The 27,537-nt window shown below is 42.0% G+C and overlaps 1 protein-coding gene across 10 annotated transcripts in view; it reads left to right on the forward strand.

Moving 5' to 3' along the window:
• Positions 1–27,537, forward strand: part of MEF2C (myocyte enhancer factor 2C) — a 369,418-nt gene that overhangs the window by 291,599 nt on the left and 50,282 nt on the right. For all 10 annotated transcript variants that reach the window (XM_068247862.1, XM_068247894.1, XM_068247888.1 and 7 more), the window contains 2 exons: positions 3,429–3,615; positions 6,317–6,364. In XM_068247862.1, coding sequence (XP_068103963.1) covers positions 3,429–3,615; positions 6,317–6,364 — 235 coding nt within the window. The remainder of the gene's footprint in view (positions 1–3,428; positions 3,616–6,316; positions 6,365–27,537) is intronic.

The following is a 27,537-nucleotide window of genomic DNA, read 5'->3' on the forward strand; positions in this document are numbered from 1 at the left end:
CTGGATTGTGCATGGTGGAAAAATCTTTCCAATTGATCTACAAAAATGGATCAATTCATAAAATAATTACGTAATTTTTTAAAAAAAGAACCGTATGAAACATTGTTTGCCCAACTGTTACTGTAATTGTTAGTGGGACAATTGTCTGCCTATGCCCATCCTTAGATATATTCACAAATGTAGATATATTCACAAATGTATTAGTGAGAAAAGAAGGCTGGTGAATACAGAATGAATGTAACTCACAGCAGAGCATGCTGGGACAGGCAGCCAACTCACAGTACAGTAAATATTGCTGTACATTTTGTATGAGATCATTATCACAGCAAGAGGCCATTGGGCGGTCTTATCAAGAATTTATTTACAGTAAGGCTCCCGATTGAAAGAGGAGATTCAGCTAAATGGCCGGAGTTGTCACTGCTGCCTTTTAAAACAAAATATATGGGACAGAAAACCTCTGCAACGAAAACCTTGAAATAAAACAAATGAGGTCCAGAGTCAGATGCTGACCTTGTGCTCCACAAAAGAGCAATTCATCCTGTGGTTCTTGTGGTTTAAAAGTATAGGGTGTCCTGGTCTGGAGGCTGGACACTGCCATTTTATACAGGAAGGATGGCACCATCAAAATGACAGCCTCACAGACGCTCTAAACACATGGCACACTAAATCCATTTTTGGTTTGCCTTGCCCACCTGACCACAAACTAGGGGTGGTAAGAAAACACAGGCCAGCAGTTAAAATGCACAACGGTAGGCCTTTGCTCATGCAGAAAGAAAGCTCCATTGAACAAGCTGGGCTGTGGATATGAAACATGGGTTATATCTGTAACCACCAGTACAAAAAGAACCTGACTTCTCCGTCCATAAGAAAACACAGCCCGTGCCAAGCAGAAAAAGCTGGCTATGGCACTTCATGAAAAGGGTTGCTCAGGTTTCTGCAGAAAGAGCCTAAGGACATGAAATCTTGTGGTTCAAAAACATCTGATAATAATTAGAAATGCATTTGTACTTTGGAGGAGAACATCATTAGAATGCTTTGCTAAAACGGCTGGAGATTAAAGGCGCACAGCTAATTACTCGAGTAACGTGTGCGGGTCATGGCCTACCGTATGGAGAGATACATCTGTGTCTCCGTATAGGTAGACCCAGCCAGACGAGACCATTTAGGAATATAAAGCCATATAGGCAATCTCATTTCCCTGAGCAGAGTCTGATTCTTGCTGTAATGCCTCTAGAAGGGAATATGGAGGAACTGATTGATGTACAGTGAGCAACATCAGCAGTTCTTATTTCAGACACTTTGATAGATAAGCAGTGATGGCCAGTGAGGCTAGCCCAAAATAAAATGTTTGTTTAATAAGTTTATGTTGCATTGGAAGTATTTTTATTGCTTATTTATACCTTTCCATTTTGCAAAACTTTACAACTTATTAAAATAACAATACGCAGGTGACAATAGCCTATAGCTATGGGGGACATGAGGACAAGAGGTATAAGTACTCATTTTCTCTAAAGCTATCTACACACACTACATTAATCTCAGCTGAGGGAGTCGAGAAATATAGCCTCAGGTGAGAATTATGTGTCTATCTAGTGTGTGTGTACAGTGACTGTCTGAGGTTGCTTAAAGTGTACCTGAGACCAAAGAAGTCGCAGGTATTATACTTACCTAGGGCTTCCTCCAGCCCCCTTGAGGTCGCTTGGTACCTTGCCGTCTCCCTGGACCACTCCTGACTCCTTGAGTCTCAGGTTTCCTTTAAGGATCCAGTAAGCCACTCTGTCTTGCACTGCTCATTGCCCCCCCCCCCCCCCCCCATAACAACAAAGGGGTCACTAGCCTATAGTCTAGCAATGAGTTTGTGTGGTTGCCTAAACTGTTGCCCAAGGAATTGCGCCCCGATCCTTGCCAGGCAACAAAAATGTAAAATGTATACTTAGCTTAAGGCCAACCATGTCTTCTTCAAGGTGTGTTCACATCTGATCTAGAATGGTCAATCTTTGCCACTTCCGTATAGTATGAGAGCTTACCTACACAATCTATTTAGAATCTGGTGGTCCTCAAACTACATGGATATGGTAAAATTGGCCATTCTAGATTGGGTGTGTGTGCACGCCCTTATTCTCGTCATGTATGAATTGTCCTGTTTATACCTGTTGGTAAGAGAACCAGTCTGTACATATTCCCCCGACCCGCGTGCTGGGAGTGCAGATGTGTGCACAAGCCATGACGTTGCAGGAGAGGGTGGACTGGCTTAGCAGGAAGTAGAAATGATGGGATTCATTTACAAAGAATCCATTTTCAAAGGTCTCCTTTTTTTTTTAACTCTTTCCCCACCACCTTACGTTTTAGTGTTTCCTGGCTGGATAGTAACAGTCAATGACATGCTAAAATGTTGAGTGTTATTCATCTATTTTTCATAGCTATCATTACTAATAAATTACATTTCTTTGTATTGAGCATTAGGTACAATTTTTCAGAACAGCTTACAGTATATATGTTTCTACTGTAAAAACCTGCCGTTGGGTGGCAGACGATTTCAGCTCTCACCTGGATCATATCAGAGCCATGGGCATGCCCTCTTTTACATATAATCAGGCTGTTCTGGGGTTTTTCCATGAGTAGTGTGTGCTGTGGGTGCTGCAGGTAAGTGCAGCAGAACACATTATGAATCAAAAACCTTTCATTCTGATTTGATCCAACCAAATGTTGGCAACTTTTACCACCTAATGCCCCAATTTTTTTTTTCTTTAAGTCCAGTCCAAGTTTTCTAGAGCTTCTCCAGGGTTCTTAAGACTTGCATAGAATATTCCTTTATCCTGCATCCATAAACATAGCCCGTACATCTGAGTTTACAATGTGTGTCTTTATAAACAAGGCCTTCTGGGTATAAAGTATTTTAGAATGTTTAAGAACGATGATTAATAACATTGATTAAAAATGTGAATACCTATCACCCATTTCATGAATATGACAGACACTCAATTAGTGCAGGTGTGGAAAACAAGACCTCCTACTTTCTGTAGCTGATGACTCATGCAGGAAGGGGGAATGCCTGGGCTGTCACATTATTTGTTTCCTTATTCACTTCAATGGAGCCAGGCATGGTTGCTGATGTGCAGATAATCACAGAAGTGTGATTACATTACATCCTACAGTATGTTGTGAGCATTGCTGTACCAAGTTGAAGGGTTACAATTTGCAATACTTCTAGTTAGTAAACTCCCCTTCATTGGTTGTTGAAGTCAAAGTTTAAATTAGTATTTGCAGCCTAACACAACAGCTGAATGTCAAGTGCAAGCTCCCGTGTACAATAATAAATAATAGCAAGAATTACCAGTGATACAAACCTGTCATTTACATTTCTGCAAACAATAAGTAATCTAAATTATTATAGTATTTTTTAATTATTTCTTTTATTCTGTGCACAGGCCGTTCCACCTCCTAATTTTGAGATGCCAGTTTCCATCCCAGTTTCCAATCCAAACAGTTTGGCGTACAGTAATCCAGCTGGTTCACTGGGTAACCATAACCTCTTGCCATTGTCTCATCAATCCTTGCAAAGAAACAGCATGTCTCCAGGCTTGACACATCGGCCACCGAGTGCAGGTAACACAGGTAAGGACTGACTGTTAATCAAAAGCTTTAGTAAGAAGGTTGTATTTGCTTGTCTGAAAGCTTAGTTTCTAATTTGACAGCCAATGAGCTCCTTCCATTTGGCAGTGTTTGTACCCACATGTGAATCAGTGGTTGAGACAAGTGCGGTTACACAGTAGCAAAAAAATAAATAACATGACTACTGTGTTTCCCTGAAAATAAGAGAGTGTCTTATATTCATTTAATTAAAATCCTGTGCTGTGTGTCCTTCTGCCTTCTCCACTGTGCTGCTCTTGTGTGCAGGCAAGACCATAGCGCCATTATTGGGCCAATGACTGCACTCGCTGAGTGGCAACAAGTGCAGTCATTGGCCCAATGATAGAGCCATGGTCCCACCCGCAAGACCATCGGCTCAGGTAATAACACAAGTTGCCATATTTTTCCCCCTTACTGCCACTAGGGCTTACTTTTGGGGATGTCTTAATTTTGGGGAAACGGGGTAGGTACAGTGCACACGGTGCTTAGATATCCTTGCAGGGACAGACTCCACCTCACTTTCCCTGCCAACCACTTTCTAGCATCTGACTGGACCACAAGTGCAGGTGACAGGAAGTATGTTCACCAACTGGTTTCAAAGGAATGATTGAGATTTATGCATGGTGTTTTTGTGTATTGAGTTGTGATTTTTAAACGTGTTTTGGCCAAAACTTTTTTTTTCCAATTTCGGCTCAGTTCTCATGAATTCACTTTGGTAACAGAAGGACATGGACATGTTGAAAGAGCCATGCTTTCCTATAGGATAGTTCATACATGTCCATTTTAAAGGGTACCAGCGTGGAAAAAAAAGATTCAAGGGCTTCCCACTTCCCACATCCTCCTCCAGCACTGTTACCCTCCAAACATAATAGAGAAGAGCGTATGTTCTCGTGGCTGCCGGGAGCAAGTCTGTGAACGAACATGGACACACTGTGTAGGCACAATTACATCCCATGCCTACGTAGTAGCACAGAGCTGCTTTTGCACGTTTTTTCTTCTGTGCACAAGCGACTTTGTGCTACTGCACAGGCATGAGCTGTACTTATGTCTGTGCATTCCAGCTGTGTTCCTACACGGCCACGAATGCAGCCTCAAAGTAGAAGGCGGTCTTGGTGAGCATCAGTTGGGTAGATGAGGATCGGAGAAGCCTAACATGTCCAGTTTTCCAACAGGTGCACATTTTTCCGGACAGTGAATCCGCTGCCATGAATCTCCCATAGCAGCTCCATAGTTCAGCAAACCCCAGGGATGTACTGTAGGCATACTCTGACGCTCTGTGGCTCTGCAAGTACTAACTGAGCCTCACAGTTTAAACAGGAAAATTGAATGCAAGCGCGTATATGTTGTCACAAATGAAACGCTCTAGTGTGGATTCTTGCTCTTGTTGCCTCAGTGATTTACTAGCCCTCCTGATCACCTACATCTAAAAAGGGCGGCCTGGTCATTAGGGCACCGGAGCTAGCTGCTATTGGTGAAATTAACGATATTCTACTATTGGGCAGTGGTAATTCTGAGAGAACAATTTTGGTAATTTTTACAGATATTTTTTCCTATCGCTAAACCTAACCCTATTCTCACACAAACCCTCCGCCTACCGATGCCTAACACTAATATAGCAGGCGTCACTGTTAAATACTCCCTCTCCTCCACTAGTGATGCCTAATCCTGATTTTTATCGGCTGATAATTACCCTCTCGGCACTGCTATAGCCATAGTTAAAAGACCCCTGTAACAAAACATTTAAAATATATGTAAACAAGTATAAATAAAAGCAGGTTTCTTCTAGAGTAAAATGCACTATAAATTACTTTTCCCTTATGTTGCTGTCACTTACAGTAGTTAGTAGAAATTTGACGGAACTGACAGGTTTTTGATTAGTCTACCTCTTCATGGGGGATTTTCTGTATTGAATTTATTCTTTACAAAAGCACTCCCTGGAAATGATCAATACAAAGATGCAGGCTGCTTCCCCTGCCTGTTTGCACACTATTCTGGCAGTTGGACTGAGCTCCTAGTGTTCACTAAGTGCTTTTGGAAATAAAGAAAGTCCAGAGAATCCCCTGTGGAGAGATGGGCTAGTCCAAAACCTGTCAGTTCTGCCAAATTTCTACTACTTACTGTAAGAGACAGAAACATAGGAGAAAAGTAATTTATAGCACATTTTACTATAGGAAAAATGTACTTTTAATTTATGTGTTTTCATGTATTTTACATTTTTTCTCGGTAGTGGTCCTTTAACATTGCGGTCTATGTGATGCCCATTGTATCACCCACACCAGTTGGTGACCATTTTACCAGAGTATACCCAAATTACCCTATTCTGCGAGACCCTATAGTCAGTGGGTTACTAGATTGAAAGACAAGACATAATTAGAATCTTTTAGCAGGTAATACGCATCTCCTCCATAAGTATAAATTCTGCAATTTCATGTTTCATACTTCGCATGCCTTAATATGTAGCCAGTGAAAGTGTCTAGCTGTGAAAATGTTAATAAAGAGTTGGCACATGGAATTCGCTAGACCTCAAGGTTATTTTTATTGCCATCCCGAAACATAGAAAAAAATATGAGTTCATACTAGAAATTCCTCTAATGGACCTAAAAGGTTTACGGCAGTGAGTTAAGATGTGGTGCCTGTGGTCAATGGTAGCAATGCTGACTCTGCTTATTTCTTCTTGAATTCATAGGTGGTCTGATGGGTGGGGACCTCACAAGCGGTGCAGGCACCAGTGCAGGTAAATCACAGGAGGGGGGTTTCATCTCTAACCTGTATAACTTTTACTAATTACTAGAGACTCAGAATTCCCACACCGGAAAATGTCATTTCACTCAGTATAATTACAGGTCCACTAAATATAAAAATCATGCTGATATAAATGAAAAAAAACATGTGGAAATGGTTAGGGATATAAAGCTATATGTTATATTCTCAGTTCCATATACTGTGTTTATAATTTTATGTAGTCCTGTGAATATTGAGGATCTCAGGAACCTGAGAACATTTACACAGGGACGTCATGGACTCCAGGCTGCACCCCCTTTTGTCACCAAGGATAATACAATAAATACTAATAAATAATAATACAATATTACGAGTACTATGGTGAGATTATGAGTGAAGAGTAATTATCTACACATAATTATGATTCCACAGCAAACCAACATTTGGATGAAAAGTAAATTTATAAACTAGTGTGATTTTTAAAGGAAACCTAAATTCATGAAAAAAAAAAGGTTTAACTTACCTGGGGCTTCTACCGACCCCTTGCAGCTACCTTTGCCACGTTTCCGCCGCCGAAAATGTCCTGCGCATGAGCAGTGCGAGATTTTCTCATGCTGTGCATGTGCAGGATGCTGCCAGCGGTGGGAGCGTGATCGACGACGCATGCGGCCAGGCCCAGGGCAGTGACCATCAAATGGCTCAGTCACTGAAAACTAAACTCAGCTGCTGCAGGCGGCTGCACGGAGCCGGTAGAAGCCCCAGTTAAGTTAAACTGTTTTTTGTTTTTGTTTTTTGTACTTTAGGTATGCTTAAAGTCCATGTAAACCCTGATACTAAGTTCACAGTGGTCCATTGTTTAACACACGTGTTATAATTTGTGTGAAAAATCAGATCAGATCTGACAGGTTTTGACTAGTCCATCTCCTCATAGGGTATTTTCAGGCCAGGTTCACAGCAGTCAGTTTAATAACTCATGTGTTATAATGACTGTGAACTGCAATGAAGACTGGCTATAGACTTTAATGCAAAGCCTGCAGGCAGCGAGTTAGAATAATGCGATCCGTTACTGTGAACAGGCCCATAGAAAGGTATGTGCAGTGAGTTGACATGTATGGAGGAAGCCAGAAAGCCACGTGGTACTGCAGGAAGGCTGCTACATGTCCAGTAGCGTAGCTAAGGAGCTGTGGGCCCTGATGCAAGTTTTACAATGATAATAATTGATACAGCACATCAAAACCTGCCAATGGCAACTACAGTGTCAGAGGTGCAAGATGTGGATGGGGAGCAGTTTGTTAATGATTACTACCATTCAAATCATTAATAGCAGTGATTATTACCAGCACATGACCAGTAGAGCGCTAATACAGAAGTTGAGGGAGGTCCCTTCGGGGCCCCTCTGACCCAAGAGCCCCGATGCGGTCGCAACCTCTGCAACCCCTTTTGCTATGCCCCTGTACATGTCGCTGGAGGCTTGTTAAGTATTCAGGGGGGAGGGCTGAGTTTTTTAAGCTGACGAGCACATTTATCTGGCATCAGGTGATCCCTGCCGATGCCGGATACTCGGGATTCTGCTGTAAAAGAAAATACAACCAGTTACAAAGCTATTTTCACACAAGCATTGAAAGTGGGTGCTTCATGCATCTTCCGACTCCATGCTGAGTGCCTCCCAGACACTGGGACAAAAGGCTGCTTTATCTGGGTATAGGCTTGCACTGCTTTAAAGAGAATTTAACAAAAGATTAATGCTGCCTGATCCAGGGGGCTGGGCGGATCAAGTAGTTGCCATCTCTGCCGCTCCTGTGCCCTGCAGACTTCTCCTATCACTTTCGTGACCCCTGGGATCACGATGCTGGAAGAGTTGCTCTCACAGAGCAGCGTGCAGGGAGGCGGAGGAGCGGCAGGAGGCGTGGCCGGGGAGAGAGAGAGCTGCCCAATGGCAGCTTTGGAAGGCCTGCAGAAACGCCCCTAGTGGGTGTTTAAGCAAGTGATACCTCTCTCCTCCCTTACCCTCCGGATAGCGACAATCATTGTCACTAATTTCAGGGGGCTATAGCGCGGTGGGGGGGGGGGGGGGGGGGGGGCAGAGAGCAGCTTGGGGGACACAGAGGCAAGTTCTGCAGTAGGGAACATGCCTGTGTCCCATCTTACCCCCCGCATGCCTCGGGTACTGAAGTGAGAGAGATATGGAGGCTGCCATGTTTATTTCCTTTTCTGCCGGATGCCAGGCAATTGGTATTTTTAAAAGGCAGCCCCCATATTTTTCTCACCACAGGTTCCCTTTAATCTGGATGCTGCATGGAAGATTCATTCATAGTAGCCCATTCATTTACATTGCTTCCCCTGCACTTATAGAACAGCAATTGGCAGCATAGCTGGAATCCTGCTCCTGTGTGAATGTAGCCGAAATGTTTTTACTTTAGCCCTGCCAGTAATCACTGTTACACTCTGGTAATACAGCCTATATTAAATCTGTAACCATAATATCCTAATTATGAAGCTTTTTCTTTTCTAAATGTCAACTGAGGATCTTTCTTATAAGAACCGAGTCTAACTCAGAAATCTTCAAGGATTTATTGAAGTTGAAATCATTTATTTGCTTTTCCTTAAAACGTTCCTTGGCTTTTCTCACTGCTTAGTTTTAATCCTTACACAGTTATAAAGCAAACCTTTCAGTGAAAGTTAAAGTGTCGGTGGCATTTTACTGTAGGGAAACGATGTACAAAGTGTTGGTGTTCATGTGCCTCTGTCAGTAGTGAGGTATGTACAGTGTGCTAGTGACAGGCTTAACAAGGTGACATCATCTCAATTCCAAAGTTTCTCTCAGAGGACTAATGTCATAGGATTTGTGTTCTCTAATAAGTAACCTACAGTATTTGGTAGTTGGGGGTATTGATAGGTCGACGGTCCAAGTATACAACCCAGATCACATAAGGGACCAATCCAATTAACTTTTTCTCCAAGTTTTCTCCTAGGTGATATAGGGTCTGATGCACTATTTAGGCAGGCAGTGCAGGCAATATTAGAGAAAATAACGTTGCAAGCATGCCCCCCCCCCCCCCCCATTAATGCCATGCACGTTAGCGGGCCAATGTTGCTATGGTAACACACTTTAATACCCTCATAACCATAGCAATGCACGTGTTAACCGAGTAATGGGTTGACAGGTGGCATGCTTGCAGCATTAGTACCGGTAAAATTGCTCTGGGCTGCCTGCGCACACAACAGCTTTATACCTGTGGATAGTGCTTCAGGCCCATTTTCACATCTTACCAATAAAATGCATTTTAAGCCACCAACAAGCAAGAAACTATTTTAAACAGAAGAAAAAAGTTATCTCCTAGGAGATAAGGAGCCTGATTCTATTTACTGTTTCTCCTAAGTTTTCTCCTAGGTGATATTTCACATCCTATCAATAAAATGCCCTTTAAGCTACCAGCAAGCAAGAAAATACTCAGAATAATTTTAACAGTACTTTTTCACCTACTTTTTGGTACTTTGGAGGTTATTTTAAAGAGGCTCTGTAACAAAACAAAAGTTCCCCTAGGGTGTACTCACCTTGGGTGAGGGGGAAACCTCAGGGCCCCAATGAGGCTTCCCCCATCCCTGTAGCTGCAGGCAATCCAACGCTGGCTCCCCCGAAGCGTCCCGCAATCCTGGCTCGACAAGCCTGAGCCAAGCTTGATATATTTACCTTCCCTGGCTCCAGCGGGGGCGCTGTTGCGGCTCTCAGAATGGAGATATGTGGAAATAGCCGATCTCTGTCGGGTCCACTCTACTACGCAGGGGCAAGAGACTTGCACCTGCGCAGTAGAGCGGACCAACAGCGATCGGCTATTTCCGGCTATCTCCAAGCGAAGAGCCGATACTGCGCCTGCGCTGGAGTCGGGAAGGTAAATATTTACATCCCCGCTGTTCGGAGGGGCACAGCGAGACCGCTGTGGGACACAGGAGGACGGGAAGCCTCCGGATCCTATCGAAGCTTCTCCCGTCCTCCTGTGTCCCACGGTGGTCTCGCCGAGGTGAGTGCCCCCCAGGGGAACTTTTTTTAGTTACGGGTTTTCTTTAAAATGAAGATGAAGATTATCTCCTTGGAGAAAACTCAGGAAAAAAAGTGAATTGAATCAGGCTGAATTTAGGAGAAAATGTAAATTGGATCAGGTGCAATGCATCCAAAGTAGTTGGATCTGATTGGATTTTTCATCTCTATGATAAAGAAGTCATCCTTATAGCTGAACGGCTGGCACTATTGCTTTGAAACTCCGGAGTTCCATGTTTGAATCTTTGCTTTCGTTTTTTTTCCAATACAGAAATTCTTATTAGAAATATCACACACTATTAATCTTATTGGGAGGAAAAAGATATTCCAACTAACATAACTTTTATTGGAATCATCTGAAAAATGTAAGGCGCTGATAAATAGACTCAAACAACAGTGGCTAGATGGTTTATCTAGAGGTGTAGACCCCAGTAAAAACTGGGGGGTAACTCCTAAACTTACACTGCTATAATGTAAAAACTACAATCACCCCACACAACCCTACCTTATTCAACCCCTTAAAACGGGGCTTCATCGGGTGAAAAAGTGCCCAATGCTAGTGTGCGCTAAAATGCAATGATTACATTGTATAACCATTCAAATCTCATTATAAGATGAAAAGTTATCTCCCAGGAGAAAAAATAGGGGAAAAAGTAAATTGGATCGTTCCCAATGTATTAAAAGTAGTAGGATTTTATTGGCTTTTTTTATTTGAATGATAAAAAAGTCATCCTTATAGCTACGTGGCTAGTACTATTACTGTGGAACTCCCGAGTCCCGTGTTTGAATCCTCGCTTTATTTTTTCCTCAACCTAAAAGTACATTAGCAAATTAAGGCTTAACTTTCCCTAGACTATGGTAGGCACATCTGTCTCGGACTCCCTTAACCCTTTTACACAAGTTAGAAAAGCCTTCGCTGGGGTGATCATTTGACATGGCTGATAATCTAGCAAATGAACAGCTGCCCATGACATTGTTTATCTATCTGCCAGGGAAGATCACCAAATAATAATTGACTGACAAATGAGTCCATTGTGCATTTACTTGTGCAGGACACTGCTTGCACCCACCCCAGATCATCCAGCCTCCCCCTATTGACCATTAAACGCATGTTTGTACAGCAAAGGCTGCCCTAATGATTGAGCAGTGAGCCTGAGGGATATTAAAGGTGGCCACACACGATACAATAAAATGATCCAATTTTACAGCAATTTGATAAAAACGATCGGATCTCCCGAAAAAAATCGAAAGCTTTTTTTTTTTTCATTCAACTGAAAAATCCAATTGGATTTCCCGTTTTCTTCAATTTTTATCGATCCGGAATGCCAGATATTTTTATTCAATCTTTCTAAAGATTGTATGGTGTGTGTTAGATTGTCAATTTATTAATATACACTCCCTAGCAATTTTGTCAGAGTTTCCAATCATTTTTATCATAATTGGGGAAAAATTGAACATTCGTGTGTGGTACATTGGTCATATTTTTGAAATCAGTCAGAAAAATTGTTTGCAATTCTTAAATTGAACAGATATTTAAAAAATTGTATGGTGTGTAGCCACCTTTTACAAATGTTAGATGATTGGCTTAGATGCCCCTGAACTGCAGCTTTGGTTCCATCTAGTGTGCTAAAATAACAACAGTAGGGTAGTTGTATTACTGGGGCTAGGGCAACCCCAGCAAACAGCAGCAGAAAATGGTAATGAAAAATGACTTGCAGTAGACATAAATTTGGAGTTGACTTTTATGTAACTCATCATTTCTATAGGACAGCAAGGCAAAGCAAGATAACGCTATTATGTGGTGTTTTTATTTGGATGTACGCTGGGGGACAAAATCAGGCATGGAGGGAGTCAGAGGACGGACCGGGGGACACTTTATCGGCATCATTTGCCATGCGCCAGACTGTAAAAGGTTAATTAGTGTTTGTAGCACTGCGCCATTATATAACTTTTTAATGGTGTTGAATAAGTCCATGCTCCATAATTTAACATAGAAAACGCTAAATAGCGTTTTACACTGCAATTTAATGTGGCGCCATTTTTATACATCTGCGCTATGCGCCAGACAGTGGATAAGTGATTATTAGAACTCCTGCCTTGCAGAGCTAGAATCACAAAAAATATATAGTGGGCTAAGTGACTTTTCTGCAAAGTTGAACCTAGAAGGTGATGGGAATATTGGCTGGTGAGTCTCCTTGAGGGACAGTTATTGCCGTGACTTGTTCAATGTTTTCTGTAAAAAAGATAAATTATCAGGCCTATATAAAGTGATTGTGTAAAAGTAACTACATATCCTTTTATAACCGTGAATCAAACAAGGCTATTTGCACAACTTAAGGTGGCCACACAATCATTAGATTAGCAGCAGATAGATCGTCAGATAGATTTCTGATCTATCTGATGTGTTAGCTAGTCTACTTTAGGGGACCCACCGTAAATCCCCATAGAGAATTTGAGCTGTGCTGAAAGCGGAGCGAATTTCCGCTTTCAGCTCTTCTAAAACCCCACAAGTTATATATCTATGGAAAGCTGAGAATCTACTCTAACGAATGATGGTACTTTCAGTGAGCAAAAGGTGAAACTCACCTTGTACGAGGCGCCAAACGGCCGCGATCGCGGCTCCGACGGCCATCTTGGTTCTGTGCTGCTCCTATTTTTCTCCCTCCTCATTGGAGGGATTGTTAGCTGGGGGCGTGCCAGAGATAAGGAAAAAAAAAAACACAAAAAAAGTGAAACGTTTTCTACTGGCTTCCTATTACTACTGCGCTGGGCGGTGTGTGTCGGCAGATGGGAGGGGGGAGCAGGAGGATGTAATTTCCTATCTGTTCGGCACAGTTTAATTTCATTCGGCCAAACTATTATTTTTCACAGCCCTGAAGGTCGGTAGACATGGTAACTTGTGAGTCTTGTGAGAGAGCAGTTTCTGGCACGCCCCCCCCCCCCCCCCCCAGCTAACAATCCCTCCAATGAGGAGGGATAAAAATAGGAGCAACACAGATGTAAAGATGGCTGACGGAGCCGCAATCGCGGCCGTTCGGCGCCTCCTACACGGTGAGTTTCAGCTTTTTCTCACCAAAAGTGGCACCATTCGTTAGAGCAGATTCTGAGCTTTCCATAGATATATGACTTGCGGGGGTTTAAACAAGCTGAAAGCGGAAATTCGCTCCGTTTTCAGCACAGCTCAAATTCTCTATGGGGATTTACGGTGGGTCCCCTAAAGTAGACTAGCTCCAATTTTTTTACTAGGAACAGATACTTCTCACGTGTACACCACTTTGTATTGGTCTTTCACATGGAATTCCAATAAAATTAATTAATGTTTGTGGCAGTAATGTGACAAAATGTGGAAAACTTCAAGGGGGCTGAATACTAATGCAAGCCACTGTAGATACTAACTGAAATACAGCAATGAATAAAACTTGTACAGCATCACATAGAATATTCAAACCTGTTCGTAGTCAGCGCTCAAAAGAATACACCTATGTAAGGTCCTGTTCAGTTTTTCTAAACTTGGCTGTTTAACGGCTCAGTCTGTGCCCCGCCCTCTTCAAATTTGGAGAGCACTAAAATGCTGAGCCAAGCAGCAGCCCCTCCCACAGATCCTTCCTATTAACTCAGATCATGTCACCTCATTTAGTCATTTTTAAAACACAATTTTTTTTCTTCCTGATCCAAAAGGTAACATATAGACACTCTTCTTTAAAGGATACCACAACTGACATGTGGCATAATGAGATAGACATGGGTATGTACAGTACCTAAAACACAAATAACTATGCTGTGTTCCTTTTTTTCTTTCTCTGCCTGAAAGAGGTAAATATCAGGTATGTAAGTGGCTGACTCAGTCCTGACTCAGACAGGAAGTGACTACAGTGTGACTCTCACTGATAAGAATTTCCCCCTTTTTTATCTCTTTCTTGCTCTCAGAAGCCATTTTCTTCTAGGAAAGTGTTTTATAGTTGGAATTTCTTATCAGTGAAGGTCACACTGTAGTCACTTCCTGTCTGAGTCAGGACTGAGTCAGCCACTTACATACCTGATATTTACCTCTTTCAGGCAGAGAAAGAAAAAAAGGAACACAGCATAGCTATTTGTGTGCTAGGCACTGTACATACCCATGTCTATCTCATTATGCCACATGTCAGTTGTGGTATCCTTTAACCACCCTGGCGTTCTATTAAGATCGCCAGGGCGGCTGCGGGAGGGTTTTTTTTAAATAAAAAAAAAACTATTTCATGCAGCCAACTGAAAGTTGGCTGCATGAAAGCCCACTAGAGGGCGCTCCGGAGGCGTTCTTCCGATCGCCTCCGGCGCCCAGAATAAACAAGGAAGGCCGCAATGAGCGGCCTTCCTTGTTTTGCTTAGATCGTCGCCATAGCGACGAGCGGAGTGACGTCATCGACGTCAGCCGACGTCCTGACGTCAGCCGCCTCCGATCCAGCCCTTAGCGCTGGCCGGAACTTTTTGTTCCGGCTACGCTGGGCTCAGGCGGCTGGGGGGACCCTCTTTCGCCGCTGCTTGCGGCGAATCGCCGCAGAGCGGCGGCGATCGGGCAGCACACGCGGCTGGCAAAGTGCCGGCTGCGTGTGCTGCTCTTTATTTGATGGAAATCGGCCCAGCAGGGCCTGAGCGGCAGCCATCGGCGGTGATGGACGAGCTGAGCTCGTCCATACCGCTAAGATGGTTAAAGGACTTCCGAGGCCAAAAACAAGAAAATGACACTATACCTTTTTAATATCTGAATCCACGGAGGACGTCCAGCGCGTCCTCCGTACCGTACCGCCGTCATTGCAGCCCTTTTCGTTCCCCCATGGCTCGGCCCGACCCCACTGAACGGGTCGCATGTATTCCACAAGTAAGATGGCCGCCGCCTTGAGCCGCGGCTGCGCAGTACGCTTTGCTGCGAGTGCGACTGCGCAGCCTTTAGCCCGCCTCCCGTACCCAGTACGGGCTAAAGGCTGCGCAGTCGCACTCGTTCAGTGGGGTCGGGCCGAGCCATGGGGGAACGAAAAGGGCTGCAATGACGGCGGTACGGTGCGGAGGACGCGCTGGACGTCCTCCGTGGATTCAGATATTAAAAAGGTATAGTGTCATTTTCTTGTTTTTGGCCTCGGAAGTCCTTTAATATAAAGTGTCAGGTGACATGTTTAGCGCATTGTCTGGAGTTGGGATTTATTGAACACTTGCCAAGACACTGTGTGACTTCTCATGCCACTTCAGTAATGTACAGATGTAGAATGATGTCACTTGAGTTGTGAACGACTTTCAAGAATAGTCTTTGTGTTTTATGTAATATTACCAGTTGGGAGATTTGTTTTCCAGTGCTCTGTAAGGGTGCTTCATAAAGGGCCAGATGAGCAGACAAGTTCATGGTAAAGTTGAAGCCGTCTGCTTAGTGACACATCTGAACAATACGTCTATTTACGACTCATGTATGTCTCCAGCACAGCTTCAGAGATAGCAATGTTGCCTTTGTTCGGACCTTCTCTAAATAACAGAGAGCTCTGTATGATCTGTGTTTAATGGTCTTAAATTGGTGATATAATCATGTGGTATAATCTAGGGTTCAGACTCTGAGCTAAAATTAGAGCTGAGGGTATCCATGACTTATATTTCTATAGTAAATGCAGTTCTACACTATCTGAACTCGGCAAACAAAGGGCTTATAGGAGTTCACCCTCGACCTAAAACATCTCAGTTGCTTCAGAGACCTCAGTCTTGCATAAGAGAATGCCCAACCTCCTCCTCTACTGTCTATAGTCTCTAGCTGAAAACAACATGGCCTAACTGAGTGGCCAAGAGCAGAAATGATACTGGGACACTTTCAGACAAAACAGAGAAATCTTTTGGATTTGGCTGATTGGTGACGTATTGCTTGGGACAACAATGTTTATCTCCTTGTAGAGTTCAGCATTATAAGTCTGGTCTTACACTTATCTCAGTTTTCCCCCAAAACTGTCCACAGAATTTATGCAACGTATCCAATACTACCATTCGTTGTACAAATTGGTTAAATGAAGCCTCAAATAAAAATATCTAGCACCCCCTAGGTGGAGATGTACGCAGTGCAGCCTGTTGCTCTCCATTCAGCTCTGTCAGACGGGTCTTGCGGTGTCAGAGCCATGAAGAACAATGATTTAAAACTTAGACAAAAATGCTTATTATAACTGCACCATTGCTTAAATTATAAAAAGTAACCAATCAGGTGTTAGTTTCGAAAAACATTGTTCTCTCTTTATTAAAGTCATATTGAAAATTCAGGGGGGAAGGGGGTGCAATACAGTATAAAATCAATTAAGAACAAAGCAATAAATAGTAAACTCCCACCACATAGACATCGCTATGTAAATAAATAAATAATTACAACCTCTCCATATGGGGTAAATTAACCCCTCAAGAGATTACCCGCGCCGTAGGTAGTTGGACAATAACACAATCAAAAACACCAGTTCCTCTGCAGCAATGTAGACATTGTTGATAGCAGATATCATGCACCACACAAAATATGCATGCATATATACTATGAGATCAATCCATGTGTGGCTCTGACTACTGCACAATCCCAAGAAGTACTAGGGGCAATACCAGGCTAGTACCCACAGTAAATAGCATAATAAACACCCATACTAAACCACACCAGTATGCCTGGAGTGGCACTGTGATGGTCAATAGTGTATTCCCTACACGCTATGTGGTCCTAATATCAACTTCTTCATAGGGGATGCGAGTGGTCAAGAATAATGTTTAAGAGGTCATTATGAATCTCCCATGTAAAGATTGCTGTGGACTTTTCTGGTCTACTGTGCTAGGCAAAATTATAATTTTACTTAGCCACATACAGGACAGGCACTTATCCTTCCATAGTTTCACATCATCTGCTCTGAACATGGACAGAAAAGTCAGCTAATATGACTACAAGAGGGCCATGTACTGTGTAATGATGTGATGATGACCCAGCAGGTCTTATGAGGTTTCTTTAACCATTCAAGTAAATAGGAAATAAAATAGATCTTGTGTAGAGCTTTGTAAGGATAAAGAAGTGTCTGTGTATTGTGTGCACCCATTTATACCTGTCTATGTTCCCCTGAATGTGTCAGAAGTGCGATCCCAAATCACACAATGCCCATGCAGTACTGAATCAAATGATGTGTGAAGCTGTTTCTTGATGTTTTGACAGAATAAATGACACTGAGCAATTCTTCATCTTAACGAGTGCAACATTCTTTTTATAGGACAGCCCGTAACTCCTACTCCAATTTTGGTCAGTAACTTTCCACAAGTGAACCATCTCTCGTAGCTTCCTCGTGTTAGTCCCTGCCTGTCTACACTGGGAAACTTTTCTTCAAGCATCTCCACATCCACCCTGTTCAGTTCCTTCTTCATGCTGCATCATCCTTGTGTCAGCATTATCAACAGCTAAAGTGTCCACTAACTCGCCCCAAAGCTCTTCCTAACAAGCTCTTGGACTGAACCTGATTTGCTACGGTCTCTTTTGACTGTTGGACTGTGGAATGCGCATAGCCATATATTTCAGAACCATAGATGTCTCCCAGTGTAATAGCTGTAATAATTGATGGCAGTTTTTTTTTTAGAAAAGTATTATTAAGACCATTGTCATTTCTGTTGATGAACGTGACTTAATGTATTGTGTGGGGTTCATAGCTGTTGCTTTGTAATGGTATTACACACCTTTTAGGTCCATGTCACATGAGTGGTCTTTTCTTAATAGTATGTTACAACAATGAATTGCTTAGACTAGCAATAAATAGTAGTTTGTTAGGAACACCAGTCCGTGTATCGACAAATTATGTTTAGATACCTAAAAATAGAACTTAAATGAATAGTCAATAACGATTGTGTCCCCTGGTCGATGACTCCTGTTCCCTAGACATTTAGCAGAGGATCCCTAGTGATGTTAGCATTTATAAAATGTAAAGTGATCTTGACTTAGAAAATGATGAGATTACACTAGCATATAGTGATGGCTGCAGCCTGCCACTGTCATTAACCTAATACAGTGTACCCTATTATAGTAAACAAAAGATGAAAAAATATCTCCTAGGAGAAAAACTGATTTGAATAAAAGCCTTTGTGCTAAAGTGCTTATTTAAAGGAAACCTGAGATGGAGTGTGTGGGCCAATTTATATTTACTGGTGACTTCCTCCATACCCATGAGGTGCTTGACGTCCCTCGATGTCCTCCCCGGCCACTCCATTCTCTCAGAAAACCTCCCGGTAATCAGTTCAGATGCGCAATCTCCTGCGAATGCATGGCTTGCCCCCCCCCCCCCCCCGCCATCGCCTCCCGCACCCTGGATAGTACTTCTGGGCACGGGAGCACACATGGAGCATTTTGCGCCTGTGCAGTAGTACTCCTGGGCACGGGAGCTTGGTGGAGGCGTGGCTAGACCATGACTGGCCACGACTGACCTGATTACTGGGAGGATTTCAGAGAAAACGGAGTGGCCAATGAGGACGATGAGGGACCCCAAGCACTCCATGGGGCTGGAGGAAGCCCCAGGTAAGTATAAATTGTCCCACACAAACCATCTCAGGTACACTTTAATATCCATCCGTGAATGATAAAGTGTGCAAAAATAAAATTTACAACAAGAGAAAACAGTGGGGACACTTCAGCAGCAGAGACAACTTTTCAGAAGCACAATAAACAAGCATAAGCTACATCTAGTGTACTATCAGTACAGGAACAGTGTAACAGCCTAAACTGTACATACTGGAAGTCTCCTGACTGCATTATATAATGGTGCTTAAATCAGTAGCGCAAGTGTAGCCAGTCCCCCATTTTAAGTCATTTAAAACAAACTAACATTTTAAATCCACGGACAGAGTGGGAGATTTTTAATTTTGTTGTTCTTCTTTGAGTCAGCAAAAGTCTTAACAGAGAAGCAAGTATCTCAGCTCTCAATTCTAACAGTGAAGAGTTTTTATACAACATGCCATGCTGGTAAATGACTATATAAACATGTATTGTTTGTGTAGGCAAGTGAAAAATTCTAGCAGCGCTCTCTGAACCATCCCCATGGAGCAACTTGCTCTAGCTTCATCTGGCAAACTCTTTATTTTGCTACAGTTTGTGCTCGTGGTTAATATTTTGCAGCTGGTTATTTTAATGATACTTAAGTTTCATGTTTTATCTGTGCGTTCCAGTATAACAGTGCCTTTGGAGTGGGTATCATTTTAGCTTTTTTCTTCTGCTGAATTCTCTCTCGCCGTGCTCAGAAGCTCCAGAATACTTACTTTAGCCATGAAATATTTAATCACCCAGTCTGTATGCTCGTTATCATCTTTAGGTAATCTTGCATTAATAATCCAATGCCATTAATCTGCACTTAATGGCTTTGAAACTTATGCTCGGTGTGGCTGCTTGAGTAGAAAGTCACACTTTGCCAAGGAAAAAGAGAAAAAGAAATTGCAGAAGAAAATTAGACATTACAGCCTTTGTGCCATATTTTTAATCACGCTTGTTTGAGCAAATAACAAAGGATAGTAAATGTTATTCTTAAACGTGGCTTAAGCCTTGCCTTGTGTGTTTTTCATAGCCAGTAGAGACATTTTTGTATTAATATATATGTGTGTGTGTGTATATATGTATTGCTGAGATGAAAAATAAAGATGAGTGAAAACTTTGTGCTTAATGAAATGTGTCAATCACAATCTCTTTCACCCTACTGTGGAAAGACAACGTGTAAAAAGAGTGATGTGTCCCCGACAGAGGGAGGTGAATATGAGTTAAATGCCATTCCCAACTAAAGGTAAACAGACTAACCAGTCCAGTGCTACCACTAGATGGCTTACACGTGGCCTAGAGTTAAAGGATACCCGAGGTGACATGTGACATGATGAGATAGACATGGGTATGTACAGTGCCAGGCACACAAATAACTATGCTGTGTTCCTTGTTTTCTTTCTCTGCCTGAAAGAGTTAAATATCAGGTATGTAAGTGGATGACTCAGTCCTGACTCAGACAGGAAGTGACTACAGTGTGACCCTCACTGATAAGAAATTCCAACTATAAAACACTTTACTAGCAGAAAACGGCTTCTGAGAGCAGGAAAGAGATAAAAAGGGTCGATAGTTCATAGATTTTAGCTCTGGCATGCTGCCATGAATGTGTCATTGAGCAAAAACAATAAAACAGTTAAAAGTTAAAAAGTAGATTTAAAACATAAAATAAAACAGTGGAATAGCTTAAAAAGTCATTTTTAGGAGAAGGAAGATAGATACAATAGTTTATTTCATTAGTTTATTTTCACCTCGGGTGTCCTTTAAGAATGGGAGCTGTGACTGGCCAGAAACAGAAGCCACAGTCAAAGCTTTAACATGAGAGACAGGCATCTGGGAGGGGAGCAGGTTGCACACCACTGCAACAGTTCTAGCAGGTAAAACATGCAGGGCAGTGCTAAATGTGGCAGCACTAGTTGTGCTGTTTTTTTATTTATTTTTTTATTTTAGCCTTTCTCTCTTTCTCACAATGCAAATTGGGAGATCTAGGCCTATTGGTGGGGTTGGTGACAAGTCAGCAGCTCTATAAATTTTAAGCTATAATGTAAGGCGGCCAGTATAATGAAAGACAAGCATAATGTTATTATTATTATTTACATCTCTGGTTTTCTGCTGCAAACTAAATATGAGTATTATTATGGACATAATTGCATATTTGGTAGCTATGCATCATGGGAGATCTTACTTGCTCACTTGAAGCTGAATTATTGCAAGACAAAATTATGCATAGCATTGCTCTTTTAGTAAGAGAGTTTTTAGGTGTCTTTAAACTCCTTATACTTTCCTAGTGGTTCTGGGTCACCATGAGCATTCTGGGTATCCCATATTACTATAGATAGTGGTTAACACTGGAGAGGCGATGGAAGTTTCCTCATAGTAAATGTTTGAGCACTTAGACTTGCACTTTAAGCTGGATGGGTCTGATGCGTAAAACTGGAAACATTTTTGTATGCTAAGGCGCCCATTATTGATATAATATTTTCATCTGATGCGATCATTCAACAAGATTTGCGAGATGGAGAAAAAATCAGAAGGTAATTATTGATTGTTTGTTGTTATTGATAATTGATTGATTGCAAAATTCAACATTCCGATCCAAAAAAAATTCTATTCCAATCGACCATAAAATCATTTTACATTAATTTTCTCCTTATACTGTGATGTTTTCTGTACAATTCGATGCAAAAATATCATCAAAAAGATTGCATCTGAGGAAAATATTGTAATGGGCACCTCTATTCATAGTAAACAATCAGATGATGTAACACCAACATTTTTTCTTTTCTCCAGTTTCAAAAAATACATATCCTCCTTCCAATCCAAAGCATTAGATCACTTGCAATTTTTTTGTGCTACATTTAGTTGTCATGAAATTCTCCTCAGCAAAACCAACAGGTAATTTTAGTTTTTTAGTCCATTTTCCTCTTTTCGTTTGGATTTCTCGACAGCCAAAAGAATTGGAAATAAGCAATCATGGCCCAATTGCATGTAAACTAAAGTGATTGTGCCGCGTGGGCTCTCTGCATGCACACAATAAAAATTAACGCGGGAGTGCCTGTCTTTAGGATGATCAAACTTTGATGACTACGATATCTATGCAAGAAAAATGTTAGTATAGTAAGGGGATATTTAGAAATCCAGCCCTCTGACAGGCGGTGATAATTTAACGAAGTTCGCTTACTTTTTATTTAAATTCTGTTGCTTGAAGCTCCTCCAGAGAAAGGAAGATCTGTATTTTTACAGAGCTTTTGTATCGCATGAAATTCATAAACTCTTTGTGATGCACTTCAAGGGCTGTGCAATCAACAGCGTTTGATTTCATTTGATTCACGACTCTACAGCTTTTTCCCCCTCTAATTTACAATCGTAGTAAATTAGATGCTTACCAAAAGAATTAAGTAATATTTACATCTTCATTGAGTATTCCTTTTTATCACCTTTGACTTTACCTTCCTTGTTTATTTCCTAAAAAAAATAATGATTATAGGTACGAGTCTCCACTGGTGCTATTGGTGTTTACTTATTTGTTCCTTCGTTTATATAAAGCAGGCTAATTTCACAGTATTTTGCAGGATACATAAAAGCTGAATCATCAGCCTTTGGCCCTATTTTATATATGTTATGGGACCACTATAGCAAAACCTTAAAATCATTCCTGTGACAGCACCAGAATCCTTAATATATTTTGGTTTAAAAAATGTTTAAACATTTTTAGAAATTATGTTTTTCAATGCCCAACAGATCAGAAGGAGTACTCCCTGAATAGGGATGTCTCTCTTTATTTGGTGTTTGCCTGCTTTTTTTAACAACTAGCACCCATGAGTCAATATTCACTTCGGATTGGTGGACATTACAATCAATGTTTTGTATTGTTGACTGATCAGAACTGTGCAAACTAATTAAACTGAACTGCAAAAATAATACAGACCACCTTTCAACTGCACTGTTTTGATATTTCAAAAACTGAAGATACGCAGATGTAATAAAAAAAAAAATCGTATTACCATTTGGGCTTCAACTTCCCAATTCAACTCCACTGTTTTATGGATCAGCTGTAGGTTTAACTGCAGTGTAATTCAAATAAAATTCGCACTCAAATTGCCTTCTTCTTAAGGCACCTTCTCTTGCCAAGTTGCCATATTCCTTTTGGTGCTGGCCATCTAGGCACCATGCACAGGTCCACTGAGAATCTTTATCTCAGCTGTTCTAGCTATGCAACTACCCGACAATAGTGCAACTTACAAGATCACTGCATGTGATTAGTTTGGGTTGATTAATAAAAATCAGACAATTCCTCAGTGGCTAATGTTAAAGAACATTTCTTGGAATGTTAGGAGACTTCTTAACCTCCCTGGCGGTAAGCCCGAGCTGAGCTCGGGCTATGCCGCGCAGGAGGATTTCTCAGGGTCTGTTGGGGTGATTCGCCCCATTCAAAGTGCTGTGCGCGCAGCCAGCACTTTGCTAGCCGCGCGCACAGCTCCATCGCCGCCGCTCTGCGGCGATCGCCCGGACGCAGCGGCAGAAGAGGGCCCCGCCAGAGCCCTGCGCTGCCTGGACCAATGAGTTCCGGGCAGCGCTATGGGCTGGATCGAGTGCGCCTGACGTCAGGACGTCGGTCATGCCGATCGTCGCCATGGCGACAGGAGAAGCCAAACAGGGGAACGCGTTATATACGCGCTCCCCTGTTTGCTATTGATGCCAGCGACGATCGCACTAGAGGGCCACATGCGCCCTCTAGTGGTGTTTCATGTAGCTACCACTCTGGTAGCTTTACATGAAACAAAAAAAAATAATTAAAAAAAAAAGGATTTTTGCTTATTTGTCAAAATAAATTAACCGCCAGGGAGGTTAATGGATGTGTTCTCTCAGTTATACTCATTAGCATGGCTCACTTAATTAAAAGTGTCCACAAGAGATCATATACCTATAACAAACAGCATTAATACTTTGTTGACCTCATATAAATGTTTTTCGAACTTTACATGTGGCCAAGATATGATTATTATGTGGGTTTAAATGTTTAACATATTAACTAATGAATCATTTCTGCTAGAGACAGACTTTGGGCCATGAAATCTACTGTACACCGTTAATGACATTTACAGTTTACTGTAATCATCATCAGTGGCCACTAGATTTTCTGACTTGATAAAAGACTAAATTAAATATTACAGCTACAGTCTAATGTGACATATATCAGTTGTTTAATTTCCACCTGCCACAATGTGACATCTGACCATTTCGCCAGTCAGATGACTTAAATTAATTGGGTAGCAGAATTAATGTGCACTTGCAGATCCACTGAACGGGAATTGAATCAGCCCACGTCAATCACGCCTTGCATGAAGCCTGTAGAAGAGTGGAAAAGTGGAAGAGTAGACGTGTAGCTCTGAGCAGCTGGAGGAATGAGGAATAGTAAATAATTTTGACTGGAAGAGCTGGTGGACTTCTTCTGATGTCCTGCTATCTTGTGTCCTCTCGCACTGGAACTGGACTGTCTAGTAGGAATGCTCTCACCATAGTGTCAGGGTTGATCTGTATGAGGTATTAATCATGTGATTCTATTTTTAAAATTGGTTTAAAAATAAATCCATTGCAAGTTGGAACCTGATTCTTGGAAGAGATTCCGCACGGAGTGGTTCCTTAGTATCAAGTACAGTTTGTAACGTTCAATAAACTTACAGAGTTTTTTCCTTCCCCTTTTATACGTAATATCAGTGAAGATGTAGTTCCAATGATTTCCTTACATTCCCATACTGTAAAACATAATGGTGTCATGGAACTGGCATTTAAAGCAAACTTCAAAATAGAAAGGAGAAAAATAAAGACATTTCCTCATTAAAAAATGGTGCACATTTTACAAGTAGTTAAAGAACCACTATCGCGAAAAAAGTAGGCAGTTAAAATCTGCCACAACCGACAGGTTTTGGGCCAGTCCATCTCCTCATGGGGGATTCTCAGGGTTTTCTTTGTTTTCAACTGCATTTCCTGAACAGAAGTTTAACTGCCAAAATAGTAAGATACCAGGCAGCCTCCCTAATCACTCACACGCTGTTTTTGTCAGTTAGAGTTTGCAACTTCTGTTCAGAAAATGCTGTAAAAAAGTAAGAAAACCCTGAGAATCCCCCCTGAAGAGATAGACTGGCCCAAACCCTGTTGGTTCTGTCAGATTTTATATGCCTACTTTTTTGCGATAGTGGTCCTTTAAGGAAATGAAGGGACAGCGCCCCAGTTGGGGTTTCAGCTCTGAAAGATAAAGTGGTTTCTGTCACTTTCAGTATCAGCAGCAATAAAATATAATATTTAGCTTTAATGTGGATATGTGTAGGGGTCTTATAGACACCATATTATTGCATAGTGTGCACATAAAAAGAACAGAACTGTTAAACAGATCAGCATGACCTCAGGGGCGTAACTATAGGGGAGCAGCCCATGCAATCGCAGGGGGGGGGGGCAAAAAGTGTGTGGGGCCCCCAACCTAGCCTTCCCCTCCTCCGATACAGGGGACTATACTTCAGATCAGTGTATTTGTGGCTACACGTGTAGATGTGGCTACACTCAAGATGGCCACACTTCTTTTATGACCCTTGTGAGATAGGCCCCAAGGCCATAAAGGGCACCAAAAGGGAGGCAATGGAAAGGGTGTAAACATTGGAGGGGCCCCATCAAAGTTTCGCTGTGGGGCCCCATGGATTGTAGTTATGCCACTGCATGACCCTCTGTTTTTAAAGGTCTCTCGGCCCAAGTGTAGGAGCTCATTGTCTTCCACGCTGCTGTCACTGATCCTTGTCACCTACTGTGATCCCCTAATACAGACTGCCAAATCTGCCTTTCAAAGTACAGCCATTGTGTTTAAAGGTCCGTACACACGCCGGACTGGAGGCAGCGACGGGTCCGTCGTCACCTCTCACTGGGTGGGCATTCCAGCGACAGTCCGGCCTGTGTACAGTCTGTCTGCAGACTGATACGGCTGTTTCTGAGCGATCCGCCCGCTGACAGACTGTACACACGCCGGACCCTGGTTGGAACGATCACCCAGCGGGAGGTGACGACGGACCCGTCGTTGCCTCCAGTCCGGCATGTGTACGGACCTAGAGTGGTGCAGTCAGAGGGAGAAGAATGCATTGTAATCATGACCAAAATCCAAAGTAAATGTAGACATGATCATTACTACTACTTCACCAATAATGAGTTAAAGGGGCACTACAGCGAAAAACTGTAAAATTTAAAATATGTGCAAACATATACAAATAAGAAGTACATTTTTTCCAGAGTAAAATGAGCCATAAATTACTTTTCTCCTATTTTGCTGTCACTCTGACAGAAGTGACAGGTTTTGGACTAGTCCATCTCTTTATAGGGGATTCTCAGGGATATATTTATTTTCAAAAGCACTTAGTGAATGGCAGTTGCTCTGTCCAACTGCCAAAAAACTGTGTAGCGAGCAGGGAAGCTGGCCAGCATCATTGTTTAAATCCTTTTTAGGGAATATCTTTATAAAGAATAAAAGCCCTGCTGAGAATCCCCTATGAAGAGATGGACTAGGCCAAACCCTGTCACTTCTGTCAGATTTCTACTACCTACTGTAAGTAACAGCAACATAGGAGAAAAGTAATTTATGGCTCAATTTACTCTTGATAAAATGTACTTCTTATTTGTATATGTTTGCACATATTTTAAATTTTACAGTTTTTTGCTGTAGTGCCCCTTTAATGTAGCAACTGAGAGCAGATCCAAATGGACCCCTCAGTTCAACTGAGGCCGGATCCAAATGGGCCCCACAACCTCTGCACTCCCTATTGCTATGCCTGTTTGTTAGCAGCTCAAAGATTAGTGTAGAGGTTGGAGGTTTTATACCTTAGATAGGCTTTCACAAATATTGGCCGTAAGGATACCAGTTTGGATGAAGCAGGTGGGTTGCTGAGCTGCATCTCGCTACAGCAATGATGCTGTAGTGTGCTGGATGCGCAAGGGTAGTTCAAGGTTCCCGAAATTCACCAGACCCCGAATTACTTCTCCCTCCAAGTTGCTGTGACTCGGAGGCAGAATAGTATTAGTGGTACCTGGAATTTGAGCAGCAGCCGGATGAGCCGTCTTTTGGCTCACCTTAAAGGTGGCCACTAACAGTCCAATTTCTAGCAAAAAATTGTTAGCGCGATCAGAAATTCTGATCGGATTGGTTGCAAATAATTTCCATTGACAGGCACAATCGATTACGAACGATTATAAAAATAGTCTTCCAATTTGATTTTGATTGAACCAAAATTTGGATTTTTTTTGTTGGTTGTGATAGATAGGAAGCAAAGATTGGTTTGTTGATGGTGTAGTGAACGATTTTTCTTCCAATCAGAATTATCTGATTGCTCAAACATTTTTTGCTAGAAATTGGATTGTTAGTGGCCACCTTAAGCCCGACTCTCTGGTGGCGGTATAATATGTACGCCAATTTAGACTGTTGTGACTACATTACTTTTTGGATCAAACTATGATTTTGTCCACAATGATTGTTATCCTCATAGAATAGAAGCTGTGAAAATTGAGTAAAGATGTATTTGCTACCAGGGGCGCCAACAGGATAGAAAGTGATAAAAACTCTAAAATTGCTAGGGAGGCAGTGGTGGACTTA

This window comes from Hyperolius riggenbachi, chromosome 1 (genome assembly GCF_040937935.1).
Source record: "Hyperolius riggenbachi isolate aHypRig1 chromosome 1, aHypRig1.pri, whole genome shotgun sequence".
NCBI classification, from domain to species: domain Eukaryota; kingdom Metazoa; phylum Chordata; class Amphibia; order Anura; family Hyperoliidae; genus Hyperolius; species Hyperolius riggenbachi.